Source organism: Diadema setosum, chromosome 18 (assembly GCF_964275005.1).
Source record: "Diadema setosum chromosome 18, eeDiaSeto1, whole genome shotgun sequence".
In the NCBI taxonomy this organism is placed as follows: Eukaryota; Metazoa; Echinodermata; class Echinoidea; order Diadematoida; family Diadematidae; genus Diadema; species Diadema setosum.
Genome location: NC_092702.1, coordinates 1,746,393 through 1,769,456, shown reverse-complemented (window position 1 = coordinate 1,769,456; position 23,064 = coordinate 1,746,393). Strand labels below are relative to the sequence as shown.

Sequence of the window (23,064 nt, the reverse complement as noted above, 5' to 3'; positions counted from 1 at the left end):
ATTCAGAAATGAAGCCCCAGAATGAAGTCTACCGACGACGGTGCGTGAAACCTACACCTTCATTTGCTGGTGACGTTCAGGAACGAGATTTTAGTTCACAATATTTTCATGCAACTAATCACGTCAATCTCGTCACGTAAAAATGAAAGACAATGTTGCAATTGAGATGTTATGAAGCTTAATCATGAACCACACGACATTTTCGTCGTTAGACTAAAAAGATTGTGACTTGTGACAAAGATTTCAGCTTTGTCTAGATTGCTCTCGACATTCGTCAGAGCGTCATCACATAATTTATTGTATATATGTAATAGAGGTCTATCTAACCTTTCTTTTGGCATACTAGTACTGTATTCGTTCCGCATTTTAATACACATTACCCAAACGTGGAGCCACAGGATTTCGTCACTCTGTTTCTCACAGAATATTTTTCTTTGTTTGTTGTTTGTTGTTGTTGTTGTTGTTTTTTTTTTTTGGTTTTTTTTTTTTGGTTTTTTTTTTTTAATCTTGACTTACTTTCTTAAGTTTTAGAAAAAAAATACTCCGAAATTTATTAGGTCAGACTAAGACTAGAGAATTGGAAAAAAAAAAGGAAAAGACTGTAAAAAAGAATTACAATAAAGGCGTCATTTAAATTGTATTGCGTGACGTTTCTATTAATTAACCTCTGATCTGTAACTTCACGTAGGCCTACGTAGATAAAGTGCATCCGTATTCCATTTTCATGCCATTTTGAAATGTTACCGATAGACAATACATGAGTGAACATGGTTGCCTTGGAGTTGTTTTGTCCTGAAATATTGGAAATGTTGAATATTGATAATGTCCTTCTAAGGTATGGGTCATGTCATGTCATGTATGCACGTGTGTCTTGTCCTTGCAAGATCCGTTTTAGACATTTTTAGAAGATAAAATTCTGTGAATTAACATCAGATTATGTTGTCAGACACCTATCAAACTTTGGCCAATCATTAGCTGGGTTTTATATACATATATATATATATATATATATATATATATATATATATATATATATATATATTTATACGTTTTATCAAACAAAAAAATCACATTATTTACACACAATTGTTACGTACAGCACATTATTTTCGACACAACTTTTCTACTGGGATTGGTTTCATTGTCACAGGAGAAATACTGTATTATTGAACACAGAACCTAATTAAAGTGAAACTAATAAGATCAAAGAAACAAATAAAATAAAAATAAGCGATTCCGACAATGATGACAAAAATTGGCCTATTTGAACATGTCTGAAAGTCACCAGTGATGGCGTCCTACTGGTTCAGTGGAGCCAATGATGTCGTTTGTATAACAATCCGATATGCCCCTTTTAGATTGTGTGTGTGTGTGTGTGTGTGTGTGTGTGTGTGTGTGTGTGTGTGTGTGTGACACAAAAAAAAAATGTGTGTAGGGGGTGGCTAGGTGAGTGTGTATGTGAAAGAACTGTCTGGTTTTTGTCGTGGTAGAATGTTTACAAGGTGTGCAAGAACAAGACAATGTAGTATACGACTAATGGTGCAAGTAGCTTGAGAATAGGATGGGGTGTCACTTGTTCTAGAGGAGAGACAGAACGTCGTGTAATATGGGTTACCGGTATTCAATTTTCCATAAAATGAAACTGTTACCCAGGGTTTCTCTATGAGGAACATTTTTCGTGCATTGTAATGAAGCATTGAAATCTTGTTATAACAGAGCTATATCAAAGCTAAAACATGTACATGGATGATTTATGCTCAAAGAAAGCGACAAATACACAGACTGACAATCGCATTGACAATCGCATTGAAAATCCAAAATGACTATCTAAATTAGACGTGATAAAACTTGTGAAGTTGCCAGAAGAAGATATAGTAGATACCGCAGGCTCCTGTGATTGGCTGGAAGTATGGGCATTGTGACGCAATGCGACGTTGAGCTGTGCGCGGGCGCGCGTTCACATGGATACATTGAGGAGCATACTAGCATTGATGACAGACCGTGGATCTTTGGTGCATTACTGGCATTCTACACGGAGCAGCGCTGGTTCATATTGCCACCCTGAATGATCGGAAATTCGAGAACTTGCAACTTCTGACAGAATTTCGAGAATTAAGTTTCATCTTCGAGATCCACTTGCCGCAAGAAGAGGTAAATCTATGTCTAAATTTCTATCAGCTAGATAATGTGGCATACACTTTGGTAAACAGAAATACATTAACAATTTGGTCAAATAGTTTCAGAGTAAAAATAGGCCTATATAATGTTACAATGAAGTTAGTCACGTAAGTATCCTTGCAATTCAGAAAACAAAAATCATACAAACATTTCAGTATTCATAAATTACTAACATAATCAACAATTATCAAAAAGATGAGTTTTCAATACAGATACAAAATCATCAAAATCTGTAATACATTTAATGTTTAGAGGGAGATTGTTCCATAATGTTTATAAGAAAATTATTTTCCATCCTTTGGCGTTCAGACGGACTGAGATATAGTTTGACATTTGGATATTCTTTTTTCCTCAACTCTGAGTTTAAAGAGGTTAAGTGAAGAAAACCTACTAGTACTTTTACATTTATTTTTTTTTTTCATTTTGCTGTTCGTTAGCAATACAACCTGTGTCAGCAGACCGGAATTGGCCTCATTTTAGCTAATTTGTTCTGTGTAATATGTGACTAATTTTGTTCGCTATAATACTGTGAATGCACTAAATTAAGGGAACCGACTAGTAATTATATTGCATTTATGTTTGTAGCTAGTTCAATATTTCGACTTACTATTTGGTCCAGTGATGATATTATGTCTTGTGTTTGGTTGTGTCGAGAAATATAAGAAGAACTTCAATTCAGTTATTATAAAAGGTATACTTGCAAGAACAGACAACACACGAGGTTCTTTTTTATATATAGATCTTTGTTCTTTACTCGGATGTTTTGAAATATGTGCTGGCAATTTCTTCCTTAGAAATTTATGCTATTAAATGCAATATTGAATGCAAGGGTGAACAGGTAAACACTAAGTCTTTCCTAGACTGACTGTGAATTTTAGTAAAGGAATTAATCTCTTACAGTTTTTGCCTTTGAAGATAACGTATAATTATTTGAAGTTTGTTTCTGGGTTGTTGGGTTGTTTTCTTTTTTACGATGATAATTATGACAGCATCCATCTGCGCTGAAACACAATTATTCTAAACGGTAGAAAGTATTTCTTATTACTTACAGCACAATGTCTATTCCCAGTACTACTACTTATATTTATCCCAGAGACAAATCATACTCAATATCTATCTAATGTCGTTTCTTCAATTCAATTCCATTCAAATGATTTCATTTCCTTATAAATTTCTTACAGTGATCATTACTGTAGTCTGCAAAGAAATGGAGGAGACCGCCCAATCATCATCCAAGTTAGCCGAAGGAGGAGAAAAGCCTGCCGGCATCCGATCAGCTCGGCAGCGTCGGGCGCAGAGACTGAACAGACAGCACGCGTTGCTCGTTACCAAGGCAACTGCATCCGGCACCAATGTCATCACCAACAGCACCATCGATGACAACGTGGCTCCTAAGAGCGGAACCACCAGTGCTTCTACGTGTACCAGCGCAAACCTCACCACCAGCTCCATCGCTAATGTCACCAACAGTCCCACCTCCATTAGCGCCTCCACCACAGCACCAATTCACCTTGGACCAGCCGGTATGACGTCAGTCAAACACCCCCTTCACTTCCTGATGCCCTGGACCACAGACGGACCAGACCCGGATCAGAGCCCGATCATAGACTGGGAGATCGTCCCACGGAGGGAGAAACTTCGGGCCATTGAGGTAGGGAGGCAGATCAGCAAGGCAATGGATGCCGCATCCGTTACCAAGACGACAGATACCATTTCGTCTGATGCTGAAGATGCCCTAGCTGATGGAAAGACCGCCTTGGTGACGAATGTGAAACCATTTGCAACTAGTTATCACACAGAGCACTCCGCTGCTTTGGTGAGTATTTATGTTAGTTTTTGAAATATCCAAAATTAGGATGAAGTGCTGCTCCTTTTTAACTCATGCATAGAAGTCATATATCCTGGAAACCACATTCTCTTACTGTAAGTTATAGATTTTAGCATTGATGATGTTAATCATTCGTCACTCACATTTCATTCGGTAAAACAGTGAATTTTCTTTCACTTGAACCCCAGTTTGGTCATAATTATGCCATTGTTCATTTTAGGTGGAGAAATATCAATGGCCTCTGAATCACTGAATTTATAGATGATTTTTAATAGTAAAAGAGTAAAAGAATGTTAAAATGAATGTTTCTGCTCTTTACTCAAATTGGCAAAGGTTTTGTTTTTCTGACTTTGCGCAGATTTTTATGTGAGTAACCAATTCTGTTTTTCTCCGATATAATAGGCCTATATACTCTAAGAATTCAGAGCTGTCCATTATTTGAGGACAAGACAACAGAATGTATAATGTCTACAGCATGAATCTCCAAATCTTTATGGGTTAGTGACCTCTGATATGAACAGTTTTTCCCGCGAGAGGATGTCTGAGACTGAAATCCCACACTAGAGTTTACATTGTTTTGTATTTCAGTGAGCAAATAGTTGCTTTCCCCCCAATCCTTTTCTGTCAAGAATTAATGAATCATTACCTTAACTTCAACCTCTCATGCCCGATGCGCTATGGCTCAACTCTTTGTCTTTATCATTATTTGCAACTGAATGCCCAGGGTACATTCTAAACAGTATACCAGCATTGTGATCCCAGTCTCAAAACGGATGACACTTCCTCATGTTTTAGGGAATGGATCATTACCACCCGTTAGTAAAGCGACCGCTGGCCGTTCTATCGTCATTCCGCCCGCGGAGAACTTCCGGCCAGGGATTCGACACCCGCCGCCTCTGGGCGCGCCCTGAGGAGCCTCCTCAGCAGAAAATTGACTGGAAGAAAGTCCCTCGCTCAGAGCGTCTCAAAGCTATCGATGAGGGCAAGAAGCTCATTGAAAAACTGTACGGACCCAGGGAGCAGCGAAAATCAGAAACCGGCGTAACTCCGGATTCAAACCAACTAACTCCGGAGTCAATCCAAGTGAAGGAGACCTTAAAGACTTGCGAGGGAGAGGTGAAGATTGCCAAGGGAAAACTTGAGGTGCGTTGTTGTAACACAAGAATAATAATTCCGTTTTACAGGTTTAGTGTTAATTCTTTAAGCCACAAGTCACTCTCAGCTCAGCATGGTGAACAGGACAACATTTTGAGCTACAGAGTGCGAGAAAGATTAGTAATTGATGTCTTAAAGACGAAACTGAGTGTATGCAGTCACTGAAAATACAAGCAAACTGAAGTGGAAGATATCATACACGTGCATTGGTAGTGAAGAGACAGTTATGGCAGGCACATAACAAAATTATACGATACGAGATTTACACCAAGAGATTTAAAAAAAAAAATGTTTCAGCCTGAAAACTTTTCAGACATTATTTCTCCGTCGGCGACTGATACGAAACAAGAAAAGAAGATTGAAACAGCTGTACAATATAAAAAGGGCTGACCCAGAGATTAAAAAAAAAGTGTTGTAAATCTAAATAGAAAAGAATTGAGGAAACACGCAACTAGAAAGATGAAGACAACCAATTCAGACTGATGCACGTTGTTGTTGTTGTTGTTGTTGTTGTTGTTGTTGTTGTTGTTGTTGTTATGAAGTAATTTTGGGCACACTGAAATCATGCTGAAGGAAATTACACACTGAAGTCCTTCCCGTCCAGTGTTTAGCTGCATACTTAACCGGGCAAATTTCTTCCAACATTTTTGTTTTGATTTCTCGCGTACCAGGCTTCGGAGTCGACGGTCGAATACCTGCGCCTCCGGTTGGACGCCGCAGAGAAGTTGCTCTTGAAACAGTGTGCTGAAACCAAAGTAAGTTTGTGCGTCTTACGTGCATATCATTCAGTGCAACATGCAACGGCAAAGGTGCATGAAAGCACATACATACCATCCATGGATAATCGAGATGTCAATGCCTGTTTTAGTTGATAAACGAATTACTCCGCAAACACTCTTTAAAACAATTTTAGTCACACGAATTTAAAAGATCCCTGAAACAAAACCTCGTTGTTTTCTACCTGTCCTCTCACCCTGTCTTTCTCTCTCCCTACACTTTAAGAAACATATGTACAGTTTTGCACCTTTTCAGACCAGTGTCACAACGGGAGCATCGTTAAAGATGCTTCAACTCAGCATTTTAGCTCCATTATATGTGTCTGTTTTTAACTAAAAAAAAACATCACATTTTCTGGTGCAATCCATGTATACGTCATTCTGTCGGTTTAATCGTTCCATAATGAACATGCAGGGACAACACAATCTAATACTCGTTCGATTTTGCCCGATTTAGCAACTTTTGCACACGTGCTGCATCGTGACGGATCGGTTCGAGGTGAGTAAGGTAGAAGACATGACCCATCTCCTCCTGGAGAAGTGGTCAGCGAAGACGGTGGAGTCCAGCGACTTCCGGCTTGGGATGGAGAAGGCCGAAGAGGAACGGAAGAGACTGGAGAAGGAACTGGGTGTGGCCAGGAGGAAGATGGAAAGGGTGGAGCGGGAACGGAAGGAGGCTGATGCTAACCTTAAGGTACTCATAAGTCTTTGGTTGAGACTTTGTATATATCCCCATCATTATAATTCATTTTGGTCTGTTTTACCAGTTTTAAAGGCTATAATATTATTACATCGGCATGGTTTCGCTTCATTGTATTCTAATCTGCTTAGGATCGTTCAGATATACAGCGATCTTCGAATTTAAGGGCGCATTGTTCTGTCACTGAAGAGTATACCTGCCTATATGTTACTCTATCTATTCATCAAGATGGTATAACAACTGCAACGGTAGCAACTTCGCGAAATACAGCTGGAATTGACTGAAAACGTTAACTTTTCTTTTCAAAGTGACTCCTTTGTACATCCTGTCTACTTGCTCATGAAGAGCGAGTAATGTGCAATGTATGTCCCCATGTATGAATGCGTATATTCAAACCAATCTGTGCAACTAGTCGACATGCCCATGTTTAAACTTGCTATTTGATCTGCTACGATCTAAGGACCTTGTTGCCGCCGTCAAGGAGGTAACCGGCACGTCGGCTCGGCTTAGCCCGGAGAATGCGGGGAAAGTTATTCGAGAGAGCTGGGCAAGTCTGACAAACAACTATGCCGACGTTTCGAAAAAGTACACCGATGTTTCCGAGAAGTACAACTCCACAGTGAATGAACTACAACCCCAGCTGTACCTTGCCAACGAAAAAATCTCGGTGGGTTAATATTATTTTTACCTTAGTCATTTTAAAATGATCGCAATCGATTTTGAATTCCACTTGACTGTCATATATAGATAGTTTGTTGAGAGAAAAAAGTAAAGGCTTATCTATTCTAGATAATAACAATGAGTACCTGTATTTTGCGAACGTTGCTTAAGAATATGATTATTATGTTCTCATATTTTATACTCTTAAGTCATAGTTTGTGGGCTCATTCTGTTTCTAGATCTTGACCAAACCACTCGAAGAGATTCTTGAGGTGGACCCAGACCAGTTCGAGGCCCAGGACCTGGCCGACAATCTGAGCATGGCGTGGGAACGGGTCCAGACAAACCAGGACCAGCTGAAGATCTCTCTAGAGGTATATGGCAGCCATTTTGATCATGATCTCAACCCTTTTTCATATCTGTGCTTTATAACAATGTTGGGCAAAAATATGATATACATTTATTCAATACCGACTGTATACGAATAGTCATCAAACTGCTCCTCAGAGAGAGATGCAAACAGACTTAAGATGACTAAGGCTTTTATATGCACGATGGAATTTTTTATACAGCGCTCCTTATAGTCTCCTGTTTCACTGATCGCATGATGGAATATTGCTTGTGTTTAGGATACACAAACTTTATCTAAATGCCCTTTAGAGGCAGGCAGATTATTATCTGCAATATTCTTAATGTACTGTTGTAATTCTCTCTAACGTATATAATTACAGAAGTCTGACAGGGAAATCCGCACACTTGAGGCGAAGTCCAGAATCCTGGCGGATTGCATCAAGGTGAGGCATGGCAAACTCTTGTGTAATCTCATATCAGATGTGCCAAATATTTCATTTCATTTCATTTCATTTCATTTCATTCTCCTTTTTCCAACAGAACATAACACAGTATAGATTAGGAATCATATTACAATCGTATACATACATCTTACAAATGATATCAAATGATACAATAACAAAGTTACATATAATTATATGCATGTATACGCAAAAAAAAAAATACAACGTTATGTTTCAGTTGGAAAAAAAAAGAACTGAGAGGTCCACTAAAAAGCAAGCTTGTAGATTGTGAACCCCTCAAGAAAAATCTAATGAAATACTTATTTGCATAATATGCTTAGCACAAGTATAATTTAAGACAAGACGGAACAAAATAGGAGACACACAGCAACATGACACGACTCGACAGAATAGATGGAAAAATGGAAGGAAGGAAGGAAGGAAGAAAGAGAATGCCTACACGCTGATCAAGGAAATGAAAAAGGGAATTGAAGAGGGAATTGAAGAGGTGCTTCAAACAGCTGGTGGCTGTATACAGCCGTGCAGAGATTATGATGGTTATTTAATTATAATAGATTCAGAGATTAATTGATTGATGGTTGGATGATGAACCCTGTGGTTGTAGGGACTTGGTTAATAAAAACGAAACATCAGAGAGGGTTTAACAGAAAGGATTTCAACTTCCGCTTAAAAGAATACAAAGAAGGAGAATTTTTTATTTCGCAACTTAATGAATTCCAGAATCTAGGTCTTGTGTATATAAATGTATTCTGAGCCAGTGTTCAACACGCCGAATGCTGTTGAGATGATTGGAATGTTCGGTTTAGGTGTTGTTGGTTTTCCAAAATGAATTAGGACCTACTAGAGATGAAATATTCATATCAGTTACATCATTTTCCAAAATGAATCACTAGAGATGAAATATTTAGTCAGTTACATCATTGTCCAGATATATTTGCTACGACTCATATGGCCGAAAACATTATCATCATCATGTTCATCATCATCATCGCCTTTTCAAGTGTGCAATTCATTCCTTCATTTCTGCGTGGGTGTGTGTTGTAGGATTCAGCCAGAGAGTTAAACATCCATTTCGAAGAGAGCACCCCCATGCGGGAGATTGTGACCATGATCCTCAAAGCGTACTATAACGTCACAGCCCGGATGACATCACAGGGCGACGAATTTCGAGAGATGAAGTTAATGAGTGACCAGGAGATCGAATCACGGAACTTCGAAATCAAGGTCAGCAGTTCAGTTTCATTCACGAACCATAGCTGGATGTACCATGATATGTGACAAAACTATGTCAAAGTGTGCGTGTGTTTGTTGTTGTTTACTACCGTATCCGGGCAATTACCCCCGGCCAAATACTGGTTGTTGATAAGTATAGAGTAAAGATTAGGGTTAGGGTTAGGTTTAGGGTTAGGAGTTTGGGTTAGGGTTAGGGTTAGGTTCAGGATTAGGATTAGGATAAGGGCCAGGGGAAGGGTGCGGGGTAATTGCCCAGGGGGTAATTGCCCTAGACCCGTTTACTACAGTCCATTTGATGATACATTGCAAACTTTTAAGGTTTTCAGATTTGTTCACGAACGGTAGCGCTGGTAGACTCAGTCCCACACATTTAAAGAGTCATAAAAATTTATCCCCACTTCAAAATGTCAAGACGTGTTAAAATTTTACTCTCCACTTGTGTCCAGTTACTCCAAACCCATCCGTTCGCAAGACTGAATTTGCTCAGCATTTTATAACCATCTGCTTTCATTTGATAAGTCTGAATGTAAGTTTTGGTTCTTTTACAGAGTAGGGCCTAATGAAATATAAGTAAGTGAGAATTTTAACCGTGCCTGTATGATTGTATTTTTAGGCGTTGAGAGCCGAGGTAACCAGGGTCACGGAGCAGATGCACATATTGTCAGGCAAGAAGAAAGGAATCTTCAAGAAGCTGAGAAAGAACAACAAAGTGCAGCCATTTATGGTTCGTCATTTGTTTTATATTTCTTGCAACCTCAACAAGGAAGTGTACTAGACCCCCACAAAACTGATGGACGTTTATCATCTTATTTAATTCCTTTCATTTAAAAAAAGGGTACATTATAGACTGAGAGTATACTATTATCATGGCATAGTCTTTATCACTAGGAAACATATGATAATTATGAAGCCAACGAAAAAAATAACAAACAAATGTTGTCATTCAGATTGCGGGAGACAAGAAAAATAGAGAAAAGAGTCAGGTGACTTGAAATTCAAGTGAGGTAAAGTCAAAGTATTATGAAGGGTAAATAGATTAGAAGGGCAGAAGAGACAGCTCCATTTAGGATTACAAGATTGCTAAGAAATACGAGGTCCCGTAAGTAAAGAGAACATATAAGAAACAAGAGCACGATTTGAGAGATTTATCTCTATACAGAGGTGATGCGTATAGGTGATTATCAATTTTCAAGAAATGTATGTGTGACATCATTATATTTACCCTCTCCCCATTCTATCATCACTCAGTGTGTTCTGCTGAATGTCATGAGAAATAACGCATATTGTTTTATCAAGTCATGTGTTATTTGTTTTATCAATATTGCAGGGAACTCCTAATTCAGCCGCTAGTAACATACGGCAGCTGCAGGAAACCATCAAGTAAGTAACATGATTGATTGATACCACTGTCAGATTGTGTGTTTCACCGTTATTTTTGTACATGCATTTGCAGTTTTTGCTACCATTTCATCACTGAAATATTAAACTAGATTACAGGCTGAACACGAGAAACCTTGAATGTTCTTGTTGAAATACCCACAACGATGCAAGAGCAATGTGAATGCAGTGTATTTCTGCATTATATTTTGTACAAAGAATGTCATTATAACGTAATATGTCTTGAAACACGCGTACATCTTTCATTGGCGTTCGTGATATATACGCTACTTAAACTATAATGATTACATTGGTAAGACTTTGACACCGCAACAGGACAATTCATATCAACGCACTATTTCATGACACATTTTGTTGATCTGCATTTTGTCCTGTTGAATTGCGAATGGTCTTTCTGTCATAAATTCTATAATACTCCTTTTCTATCAGGGAAAGAACATTATAAGAGTTTTCCTCATCACACTGCTGTTCGAGGCAGTGCAAAATTGTAATGAATTTCAGTTCTCGGTTTACTCAGTACTTTGTCAGACATCCGAGAAATATTGAAACATCACAGGCACCAAACAATCTGTCTTCAAAGTGAAATCGGCTGTAACATGTATGTGTGTGCTCGTAATGTGTAATGTGGCAGTAATATCACGTTAACGTCAGGTCCCTTAACGCTGAGAAATCCAGCTTGGAGAGCAGGCTCAATAATCTCTCGCGGGAGAAGGAAGAGGATGAACGGCTGCTGAGGAGGACCCGCAGTGCCAGGGACGGACTGAAGCTCAGGGTCAAGGCACTCAACTTTGACAACGATCGGCTGACAGAGAACATCGACCAACTCTACCGTCTCGTTGCCGAGTACGTTTTCGACGAATATTGTAATTCAGTTCAATTCAGTTCAGTTAAGTTCGATTCAGTTCAGTTTATTTCAATTCAGTTCAGTTCAATTCAGTTTAATTCAATTCAATTCAATTCAATTCAATTCAATTCAATTCAATTCAATTCAATTGCTTCATTTTTATCGAACAAAAGATGATAATAGTAATACAAAATATACAGGAAGTGAAAGTCGTAAAGTATAATACAAAATATATGTACGATGAATATATAGTATAACACAAACTATGCATTTGTCTGGGTCTACACAGGTCCCTAAGAACTCAGTTATCATCTGATGTCAGGAGAGCTGAGGATTGTTTATTTGTTTGTTTGTTGTTTTTGTTTGTACCCGATTTTGTACAATATCTAAGTACAATTAATAAGAGCATTCACACATCGAAGAGTTGTTAAATAAACGGGGAGAGCCAAAGAAAAAAAAAAACACAAAACCCACAACAAATCGCTGAACTTCAAATCATGGAAGATCGTGAAGAGAGCAGAAAGTATTTGCCATCTTCAGTGACATGACTATGTTCCACCTGATGCATCACGTCATTCTTTGTAACTGAAAAAGTAAACTATGTTGACGCTGCATCGATTTAAACATGACACTCTCATCTTACCCTCATCATAATACTCCTTCAAAAGTTTATGTCTGATGAATGAAATCTGTATTCAAGCATCAAACTCTTTGATTTCTCACTTAGTATCGTTGCCACTTTCAAAAATTATAAGATTTTCAAAGGAATGACGCATCAATGCTTCAATAATCCACTAAACTTGATTTACTTGTTACATTCTTAATTTCACAGACTGCAAAATCGCCACCACTCGATACCCCCTGGGGCACTTCACAGCACCACGGTCGTCAACGATTCCGTTGTCCTTGACAAGCTGACAGCCACTTGCCAGTCCATGACCATCGATGACGTGTCGCCATTCTACCAGGACGCCAAGTTCCCTGAAACCCTGAAGTGGTTGGCCACAGGGAATTACTCCGAGGTCACCATGGCCCGACTGAAGGATTCCTCTGCAGCAATTGTTGTCAAGAAGCAAAGTCTTCCCAAAGGATTAGTCCCGTCTGAGGCTGCTGCCGAAAGAGAGATCAACAACTTCCGGGCCAGGAAGGAGATGGCGATACAGCAAGCTGTTTCCGGTTGTGCGTCTTTCCCGAGATTCTACGGAACCCTGACGATGGAGGACGACCTCTGCATCGCCATGGAGTTCATCGGCGAAAAGAACTACGGGAAGGTGTACTCGCTGAAGCAGATCCTAGAGAAGACCCTAAAGAACGTCGTCCTGACGAGGGTTGACATGTTGGAAGTTGCCATCGACATCACCAACGGCCTCATCGTACTTCACGACAAGGGTCTTCTCCACAACGATCTCCACAACGGCAACGTCCTGCTCCAACCACGTCGTGGACGTTGGCAGGGTGTGATCATCGACTTTGGATTGGCGAGTAGCATTGCGCTCCCCTTCCGGCGGAAGGTGTCCAAGGACGTCAAAGCAGAGTACAAGGCAGGGAAAATCTACAGTCACATGGCTCCTGAAGTCATCCTGCAGGAGCATCCTACATCCATCCTGTCTGATATCTTTTCCCTTGGGATGATCTTCAAGGACATGGGGAAGACGGCATCGATGTTTGAGCTGCGGAGGATGGGAGAGGAGTGTACCAAGTACGAGACCATCTACCGACCAGACTCGCTCCAGAAACTGCTTGCGTCGCTTAAGAAGGCAAAGTCTAGGCTCTGGAAGGATTGGGGAGAAGATGGTGGAGAGGAAGAGGAGGAGGAGGTGGTGAAGGAGGGTTGTGGTGACGTGCCAGATGACTGCCATTTGGAGGAGTGGGACGACGATTTATCGCTCAATGATATCAGTGAGAGCTGGGCCTCTTTTGCTTAGAAATTTCTAATTATCTTTTAGCGATTTAATGTAGTTTTCCTATTGATGAGCCCTACTTATCCCAATATTAGATATTTTGTTTGAAGTGAAAACGGACAGCCGTACATGGAAACCAGCTGGTACTGGACCAACCTGAACTTTATTTACGTCATATTATGTGGGGCAGTATTGGGCTTAGAAAAAAAAAATGACCGAAAGGGAAAAAACCTAACAACACAAAGCTATTGCTATTCAAATGGAATTCTAGATTCAACCATAAGCAGTGTAGCAGATACGTTCAAAAAAGTTCAAAATGAAAAACAAAACAAAACAAAACAAATCACGTCGGAACAATAGCAAACAAAGTTACAAGAATAAAAAAAAATATGTCTGTGATCAGATAGCCACAGCTCAATCAACAACTTAAAAAAAAAAAAAAAAATATTCAAAATTTTAAAACTTTTGGCAATCAACAGCAGCAAACATCTCCAGGTAATATTGCTACCAAAGGCAAGAGAGAAACCGGAAGAATATTCCGTCGGTTTCTCCTTACATCATCTAAATCGTCATCAACATCAACTATGCGTCGTGGAGTATTAGAAAACAGTCCTAGCGGCAAGCGCTGATCTATTGGCCCGATCATTCAGAGTTGCGCGCGTTACTCACCCATACCCAATACACCCAATACATAGACCCGGATGCCTTTCGATGTCCTTAAATACAGCATGCATCGAAGGCATTTCAAATTGAAGTTCTTCATGTCGACATGCGAATTTGTAACCCGTATCTCACGGCATGCAAATTCTAAATCGCAAGGAGTTGCCAAGTTATATAAGGAAGAGTGACCAACGAAATAGTACTGTGCTTGCTGCGAAATCTTTTTAGTTATTTTTGTTGTTGTTTTACTCTTTATGATTTTTTCGTAAATCGATGATTTTAACTGATTTTGATTTTGTCAGTATTCTATTATTGTAAGAAGGTTGAAAATGAAATGTTTTGTCAATGATTATCTCATGCAACGTTTATTGTTAGTAGATTAGTACGAGTAATTTTAAGTAAGAAGTATATTTGAATATGTTTCGCATTACTATAACGATGTTGATTGAAATGTGTATATGTCGAAGTTTTCAGCTGCTTATGAATTGCTATTTATTGAATATTTTTGTATTAACTTGCAGCTGACAATTTATCATGATGTTTATTGTAGCATTTTAAGATGTGTTTTGAAAAAAAAAATATTGCGTCTGAGTAGAAGTGTCATCTGAAAGTCGCAGCGCCTTCATATTTCAACACAAAAGTACAAGCATTGCTCAAACTCATTAAAGCCGTATTCTTAATGCGCTTGCATCATTTCGACCACTCGATCGGGCCAAATCAGTCGAGCTTCCATACCGCTTCTCCATCTGGACTGTTTTCCCGCGCTTCGCATTCATAGACAAGACGGTGAGCCTTGCCGTGGTCAGCATGTTACCTGGAGATTTTGTTGCTGTTGCCGTTTTGGATACATACCAACCAACCAACCACCGATTAATGCAAAATAGTCATCCAATGATGATTATCCATAAACAAACAAACAAACAAACAAACAAACAAACAAACAAACAAACAAACACCTGATATGCACAATAATTTGTCTAGATTAGGTATTACCAACAGAGAAAATGTTCAGCTGAATATGAATTCAAAAAAATGCGTTTAAGCATGAATACTATATTGAATAAAGTAGTTATTTATTATACTCAACGTGTCTACTTCTTGTGTTTTCTGTTTAATTGTCAAATATTGAGGCAATGCTAGCGATGGTTCAGTTGGGCCTAATATACTCATCCTTTGGGTGAAATCATACGAAGTGCTGATATAGAACGTATGAATAGTGGACAGCTAGCGGGGACAATGTTTAAACAGAGAGAATGGAGAGATGATGCGAAGAGGCCCAAGGAGAAGAAATACTAGAATGGCAAAATTCAATGATACAGGGTAAAAAAGGAATATCACAACAGCAAAGATATAGGGGCAGTAGAAAACGAGAACTTGTTGCATTATACGCCTCTATATTTCATCTTTTTATTAGCATATTAACCAATTTCTGATATATTGAGGATAACGAATTGCTGAAAAGCTGTCGATAAATCTGTAATTTATTCATTCATTGTCAATACACCACACAAGGAATTAAACGACAGCTACAGAAAATGAAAAACAGAGTACCAGTACACACGCACACACGTTGATTGAGAGCATATAGATGGTCATTTTGATCACTTGTATCAAATACTAATCATTCATGATTTCCTTATAGATTGATACTTATATACGAACGGCTTGAACGATATAAGAGCATAGATCTAAATTTTGACTATCTGTGCTCCTGCTCATATACAAATCAGAGATAATCAGTTTAACCAATGGACTGCGTACTTCCAGCTCTGCAATTCTCTGGTTAGTGAAGACGTTTACACACTGATGCCAAACAAGCTCTGATCTGTCATGCATAGTGACTTGAATAAGATGTGTCTGTACCTACTTCGGAAGCCATGTTAACGGAAGTGCTTGAAAATCCTGATTGTCGAGTCTAATATTATGGCAACAAATCGCACAAAGAAACATGACATTAACCAAAACAGTAGTACTGCTTTGTCACTCTTAAAAGAATAGTGCAATCAAGAATATATGGCATTAATGATGTTTTATGATACAATTGTAATCGGAGACAGATGACTTTGTTTTAGTCGGCGAAAATACCATTAACTTTGCCAAATTTACCAGATGCACGAAAGATTGACATTACATAACACCTTCTATATCAGGGACCATGTTATCAATGGTAAAGAAGTGATTATGTGCATTATATGCACAGTTTTAAAACAAATATATATACATAATTATATATATACACTTGGTGATTCTATCCTTCTATGAAGAGTGCTCGATATCCTCAAAGGGAGAGCTTTAGAAAGTATTGGAACAAGTTCACTCGGTTGACAGCAGGTTCATCCGTATTTATTGCTACTCGGAGTTTCATGCAACCTCCATGATTGCGCCTTATGGAGGTTGCATGAAACTCCGAGTAGCAATAAATACGGATGAACCTGCTGTCAACCGAGTGAACTTGTTCCAACACTCATATATATATATACATCAAACAGAAATATAATGTCATCACCTATACATAATAAGGCCTATACTTTCTATAAAAAAAAAATGATAATAAAATACATCATGAACATGTATTGTGTGACTTCTTCTTTACAGGATATCTCTATTCCGGAGTATCCAGGGTAGAATCACTGCATACGGCGTTCATCTCGCTTATATAGGTAAAGCTGCTGAAGCTGAGACGACCTCATGATGCTTGTGCAGTACGACAGGGAGTTGTATACTTGGATGAATAGCTTCAGTTCAGTTGATTTTTTACAGTAGCTGTACTATAATCTTCATTTTCATCAAACAGAAATATAATGTCATCACCTATACATAATAAGGCCTATACTTTCTATAAAAAAAAATGATAATAAAATACATCATGAACATGTATTGTGTGACTTCTTCTTTACAGGATATCTCTATTCCGGAGTATCCAGGGTAGAATCACTGCATACGGCGTTCATCTCGCTTATATAGGTAAAGCTGCTGAAGCTGAGACGACCTCATGATGCTTGTGCAGTACGACAGGGAGTTGTATACTTGGATGAATAGCTTCAGTTCAGTTGATTTTTTACAGTAGCTGTACTATAATCTTCATTTCACAACGTGGTCCGACAACGTAATGCTATAGAGCAGCACCAACTCGGTGATGACTTGCCAGGCATAGCACCAAGCAGGCGGACATCAACCCAATGGAGTGGTATAGCGAGCGGGCAGACCCCACCACCGGGTCGTTAGGTGTTCCCGTGGACGTTAGGAGCGAAGCATCAGTAGCTGTGTAAACATGTGTATGTAAGGAAGATGGTGCATATCGTGAGTGGAATACGAACTAAACACAGAATGGCAAGCAGAAAAGGAGACAAAAAGCAGTAAGAACATGACAACGACTACAGTCAAACCTGCCTTAGCGGCCACTCGCCATACTATATGGTCACTAAAACGTTTCTTCCCAGAGAAAAGACATGCTAACGGCCAAGTCTATAGCGGCCACCTGTCTATAACGGCCACTTTTTTCTTCTCCCTTTGGTGGCCACTATAGACAGGTTTGACTGTATAAGATTTAAGGGATGGCCATAGATATGAAGAAGATTTTAGAAGGCCGAGAAGGAAAAAAAAAAACATGGATAAAAACGATGTGAGGTAAGATGATAGCGAGCGATGACAGTGGAAAGGTCAGGGAAGAAGACACGGAAAGAAGAATGACTGATAAAACAAGTATTCTACTAATGATAAGATATCGTAGGAAGAATCAGCGATAAGACTACTGTGTACATCATTATTGACGTCATTATGATTGGAGGAGACATGCTTCTCGTCAGAAGTGTCCGTCTTTGATATTTGAGCTTGAAGCTGAAGACTTAACTCCTTCAAAGACACAATTCATGCATTCGACATTTGAACTAATGTACCGTACTTATATTGCTATACATTACATTCTGCAAGATATACATATTACATATTACATATTGCTAGTACACGTATGTGCACAGCTCAGAGAAAAATCCATCTGTTCACCCACACACTTACCGACGATAATGCCAAGGAAAGCTGCAAACATACGAGAAAGAAGGTTCACCTTTAGCATGGTGTTATCCCGCCTAAAAACAAAATGTGATATACAAAAAGGAAGACAAAGACGTCATAGCACAATTTGCTTAAAATTGATATCAATCAATATTGATTTACAAGAGAAGTGATATAATGACTCAGCGTAATGTATACCTGTTGTGCTTGGATCACAATGTTATCAAGAATTCAATAAAAGACTCCAAATCAAATTTGAATAGACAATCTGTATGCACAAAATGATTTTTATACATCAGTTAAAAATCTATAAATCTTATATGTCTGCAATCTTTGAGGTGCTAAAAGTGCTGACATTGGATATTATGTTTTCACGAGTCACTTTACAATGTAAGCTCTAGTAATAAGATAGGAAAGCAGTATTAACAGTGGCTGGCAAAAGTTGATAAAATAAAAAAGCAACTTGAACTTAATTGAATTGTGTCGATGTCCATCACACAAAATCATGTCAGTATGTGTTTTATGTACAGAGAGAAGTTAACTGTAGCATCGGGCGCTCTGGCGCAGGCTTGAGACGAAAATTGCGTGCGAGAAAGCAGCTTATTCTAACCAATGAGCATGCGCAAAACTAGACTCATGTGTATTGTGACGCCTGAATGAGTTGCTGCGCATCAACGCGCTTTGAATAATGTCTTATTGTGACGTCAGGAATGGGTTACTGCGTACTAACGCGCTTCAAAAATATTTCTTCATTGTGACGTCCGAGTTAATTGCGTATTCTTCACCGTGGTGACAAGTGTAAACAAAAGCACACCACTGATTTACTTGCAGTACTACACTGCTATCCATTGTTTCGAGGTGACAAGTCACTTGTACGAAAATCGGAGCATTACGTTATCTTCCGAGCTATAGAAAGAACGTAAGAAGGCCATGGAAAAGGAAACATTTCCGGCTCGAAAGAGAAAGGGATTTCTGACAAAGTCATATCTGACATGTTGTTTTACATCAGGTGAGACCACAACAAATACAGTACAGGCAACAAATTTTCTGTAGTATTTCTCGCTCATAAGAAAGTCTGGAATCTCCATATACATGTACTTTGCACATGACCCAGCCAGACACTGTGAACACCATTTTGTACTACAGTATCACATTTTTTTTCGAGCAACTATATAGTAAGGGAGTCCGGACGCTTTTGAAACACCGAAAGTAAAACTATACATATAAACTAATTTTTCAAGGACTTTATAAACAGTTACGAAATGTGTATACTCTTTGTCAAGAATGGCATCCGTATAGGTCAACCTGAACAAAATTTCAATATCAACGTTACCAGTAGATTGCGACAACAGCGGTTATTATCCCCCCCCCCTCTCTCTATATATTTATATAGATCCTAATATCTCTCTTTTCATTTAAATTTTCCCCTTTTTGTCTCATTGGTACAGGTCAAACGGAGAATGACGAGAAAGCAGTGGCCAACTCCAGGCCCAGATTGAACACAAAGAATCAGAAGGTACACAATGAAATATCTAACACAGGACGTACAAAATTGTATAATAGATATATTAATTGATGTTATGAAAAATGTTAACGGTCACTCATGAAATTTAGTCACAGTTACACTCATTCTATTTGCGGAGCACTTACGTTTGTGTTCAATTTGATTCGAGTTAAGCACAAAAGATATTATCTCGTCTACATTAATCGTTGAAACACAGTTTTAACGCTGAAATGTATAATACATGCTTGTACCTTACAATGATAGCTTGGCTTTATATCCAACTTACTGGGGAAATTATTAGATCAATTATACAGCCCGCAAAGTCGCGATATATATATATTTATATAATGTACCTATAATATAATATATTTATATCTATCTATCTATTATATTTAATTATATTTGAGAGAAATTGGTTATATGTTTGTTACGTTTGCTTTCAAAGTTCATAATCGCTTGAGCAATTTGCTAAAATTATAGTTATCCATGTAGTTGAAAAATTTGTTCATAAAACCATTTTACCTCTACATACACTTTCCCACAACCCCAATGATTTCGTTCACTACCTGAAAGAAAGCTTATCTTGCGATTTATTTTCACTTCTAGCTTGATTTCTTATAGTTTTACTCGGGCTTTTCAATGAACAAGGTGAGTTTGTTAAAAACAAGTGAGATAAAATAACATCATTTAAAGCATTAAAGTACAAGCTGTCTTGAATATGTGAAACTGAAAGCTGCCTTTGTATTTCATTGGCATTTATTTTATCAGAAATTTGGTAAGAGTACCAATTTTCGCAGACGTGAATTCCAGACGGAAGACCAAAATCACGATGACGGCTCATGCAAACCCGAGAGCGAGTCGAAGTTGACAGCAGAAATCATCAAAAACTTCAACCAGTCTTACACCTTCAACAACCTGTCCACCAGAGAAGATGACGAATCTAGCGAGGATTTAACCGTTGTCAGCGATCTGTCCGGAGGTTTAAACGAGAGCGATGTCGACTGCGACAATGAAACGGACGGTACCCTTGACGAGCTGTACCTTGCAATAAGGGAAGCTGAGGATGAGATTAAAGATTGTATGGATGTCATTAACTCCTTTGCACAAAAAGTTCGAATCCATCGTGACAGAGCACCACGGCGAGGGTGCGAGAACTCCGGCTCAGTGTCGGGAGAGTATAGCAGTGATCAGCCTCGGGGTGCCAAGGTCCCAAATGACAACACAAACAATCGTATCGAGGGGAAGGAACTCCACGCTGAGTCTCACCGAGACATAGTCATTCTAGCCGCAGGAGATGTGAAAGCTTCGATGAGCGGCGACTATGGAGACGTTGAGGATGGTACCTTGACATCGGTGTCCGAATCGTTCAAACCAGCTCCTGAAGAGACTGACACCTTCTCCACAAAACGGGACATGAAAAGTTCAGATGCAGACACAGATAAACTGTCCAAACTTATATCAGCACGTAAAGACAGAGCAGAAAACGTCAGAGTAGGGCAAGAACCTGGGAGTACATCTTTCGAAGCCAAAAACGCCCCATGCACCGACGTCGATGAACACGAGCAGCAGGTGGGTGAAAACTTCCAAGAGACTCTGGAGTTTACGGTGGAGTGCGGACGATACTCGTTGGTTGTGGAATTCACCAACCCGCCGGGCGCAGAGCCGATGCAAGTCGATGGTACTTGGTCGGCCATCAAGGCAGCTAGCTCGCTGGCCTGCCGCTACCTCAAGGCACGCGGGAAAGACTTCGGGAAGAAACTCTTCAGCTTTTGACTCTTTATGTCACAAACCGGGTCACAAATTATACAATACATGTACATGTAAAAGGCAATGTCACTGGGTTCCAGTAGAGCGCTACATGTATTTTCTGTCGGCCAAACCAGCCGGGATATTGTTGAATCACTGAAAGACCTGTTCATCTGCTATCGCCATAAGAATGTGCAACTATCTAAAAGATACGCTGCACCAGGGATATTGCACATCGTGGCAACATGGCGAGTAAAGATACGGGAAAATGTTCTCTGTTATACGATACGAGACAAGGACCAAAGTCGTTATCATAGTTCAAAAAGGAAGTGCGAAACTTCTCCATCTTCACTGCGCGCCCGTCAATTTCTGACCGAACACCTATTCTAAAACTTTCGGTTCGTATTAATGAAAAGCAAACAAAAACAAACTACATGTAGAAGAGATTGGGTTTTCCTGGGAAATTCATGTATCCCCAGAATGACATGATTTCAGCCAATAATTATCGAGATGATAATGTCGTTTGTTGCTTACTTTATAGTTGACATCTTGATTCAAACAAATGACGAGGGATTGTGTTTAGATTGATGAAAACATAAATCATTTGACATTACATCGAAAACCCTCGATCAACCCGGAAACATCAGTGATAATTCCTGCACAAACAAGATATTGGAAAGCAATTTCAGAGATAGAGAAAGGTGGCGGGAGAACAAGTATGCATATAGTGTTGTGTTGTAACTATTAAAAGATCTATAAAAAAAAAAGTAAAACAAATGACCTGGGGATTGTATTGCTCATCAATATGAAATGATATACTAGTAGTCCCTACAAAATAAAGTGGCAGAATGGATGAAAACCGAATTGATGAATCTGCGTGAAATTCATTCTTCTCACGTATAAGTAATCTTATTCATAACATTCATGCATGGATATAACTATCATAGACATGTTATACAGAATCATCATTGAAATCACATCAACAAAATATGCCTACCATCCAAACATCAGGCTCTACATCGCTACGGTGTTGCGTTCAAGGTGATTTTTATAATTGCAGGAAAGTAACATTAATTCATACAGTTCATGTTTAATGTGTTGTCCGAAATCTATTCCATTCTCTGCGTGAATCCAGACAATGTGTATTACTACTTATAGTTTATATCGATGGGGATATTGCACGATCTTTTACACGTGTGCTTCCGAACAAACATTAAAATTAACTGCAAAGAAGCGTGTAACGAAGTAAGCCTACACAGGGTCATGATGGATGATTTCATTCAAGACAAGATGAATACGCGAAATACTGACATTTTTCCTCCCACTTTGCAAGTACATTTTATAAGTCGCTTGATCGTATACCTGTTCAAATCACACGACTCAATAACGTGCTGACAAGTCTACCACATTAGAGGTACAATGTATACGCCTATATGCATTTACGATTTTTTTTTGGTCAGTTTAGTAAACCCACGACTGCTTTACCAAAACGGTCTATCCCACCTCCCTGGCTTTACTTACCACACCAAGAAGAAACAGACCAATAATGGGAAGCTTTCTCACATAGTCGATTTCCGTTTGATAAACGGCGCCAAAATTTCATGGCGATGCAATTCCGGAACCTCTTCAACCTCTCAGAACTGTCCATCCTGCGA

The 23,064-nt window shown here is 39.0% G+C and overlaps 2 protein-coding genes across 2 annotated transcripts; both read left to right on the top strand.

Annotated features, from left to right (window-relative positions):
* The first annotated feature begins 3,385 nt into the window (after nucleotides 1-3,385).
* Nucleotides 3,386-13,512, top strand: LOC140241919 (uncharacterized). The gene is made up of 12 exons (XM_072321665.1): nucleotides 3,386-3,994; nucleotides 4,802-5,149; nucleotides 5,833-5,916; nucleotides 6,395-6,631; nucleotides 7,098-7,304; nucleotides 7,537-7,671; nucleotides 8,029-8,091; nucleotides 9,157-9,336; nucleotides 9,959-10,069; nucleotides 10,673-10,725; nucleotides 11,395-11,586; nucleotides 12,420-13,512. Exons 1-12 carry the CDS (start codon nucleotides 3,386-3,388, stop codon nucleotides 13,510-13,512), a joined length of 3,312 nt encoding a protein of 1,103 aa, XP_072177766.1.
* A 5,522-nt stretch (nucleotides 13,513-19,034) lies between these two features.
* Nucleotides 19,035-22,261, top strand: LOC140241876 (uncharacterized). The gene is made up of 3 exons (XM_072321629.1): nucleotides 19,035-19,168; nucleotides 19,608-19,675; nucleotides 20,432-22,261. Exons 1-3 carry the CDS (start codon nucleotides 19,090-19,092, stop codon nucleotides 21,434-21,436), a joined length of 1,152 nt encoding a protein of 383 aa, XP_072177730.1. The 5' UTR covers nucleotides 19,035-19,089; the 3' UTR covers nucleotides 21,437-22,261.
* Nucleotides 22,262-23,064: the final 803 nt, after the last annotated feature.

Bases quoted from the DNA above. Each gene is read 5' to 3' on its own strand.
- LOC140241919 (XM_072321665.1), top strand. From the start codon at position 3,386: ATGGAGGAGACCGCCCAATCATCATCCAAGTTAGCCGAAGGAGGAGAA. The intron at 3,995-4,801 runs GTGAGTATTTAT...CTCATGTTTTAG, and splicing joins CAGAGCACTCCGCTGCTTTG to GGAATGGATCATTACCACCC. The intron at 7,672-8,028 runs GTATATGGCAGC...ATATAATTACAG, and splicing joins AGCTGAAGATCTCTCTAGAG to AAGTCTGACAGGGAAATCCG.
- LOC140241876 (XM_072321629.1), top strand. From the start codon at position 19,090: ATGGAAAAGGAAACATTTCCGGCTCGAAAGAGAAAGGGATTTCTGACA. The intron at 19,169-19,607 runs GTGAGACCACAA...TCATTGGTACAG, and splicing joins GACATGTTGTTTTACATCAG to GTCAAACGGAGAATGACGAG. The intron at 19,676-20,431 runs GTACACAATGAA...TTATTTTATCAG, and splicing joins TGAACACAAAGAATCAGAAG to AAATTTGGTAAGAGTACCAA.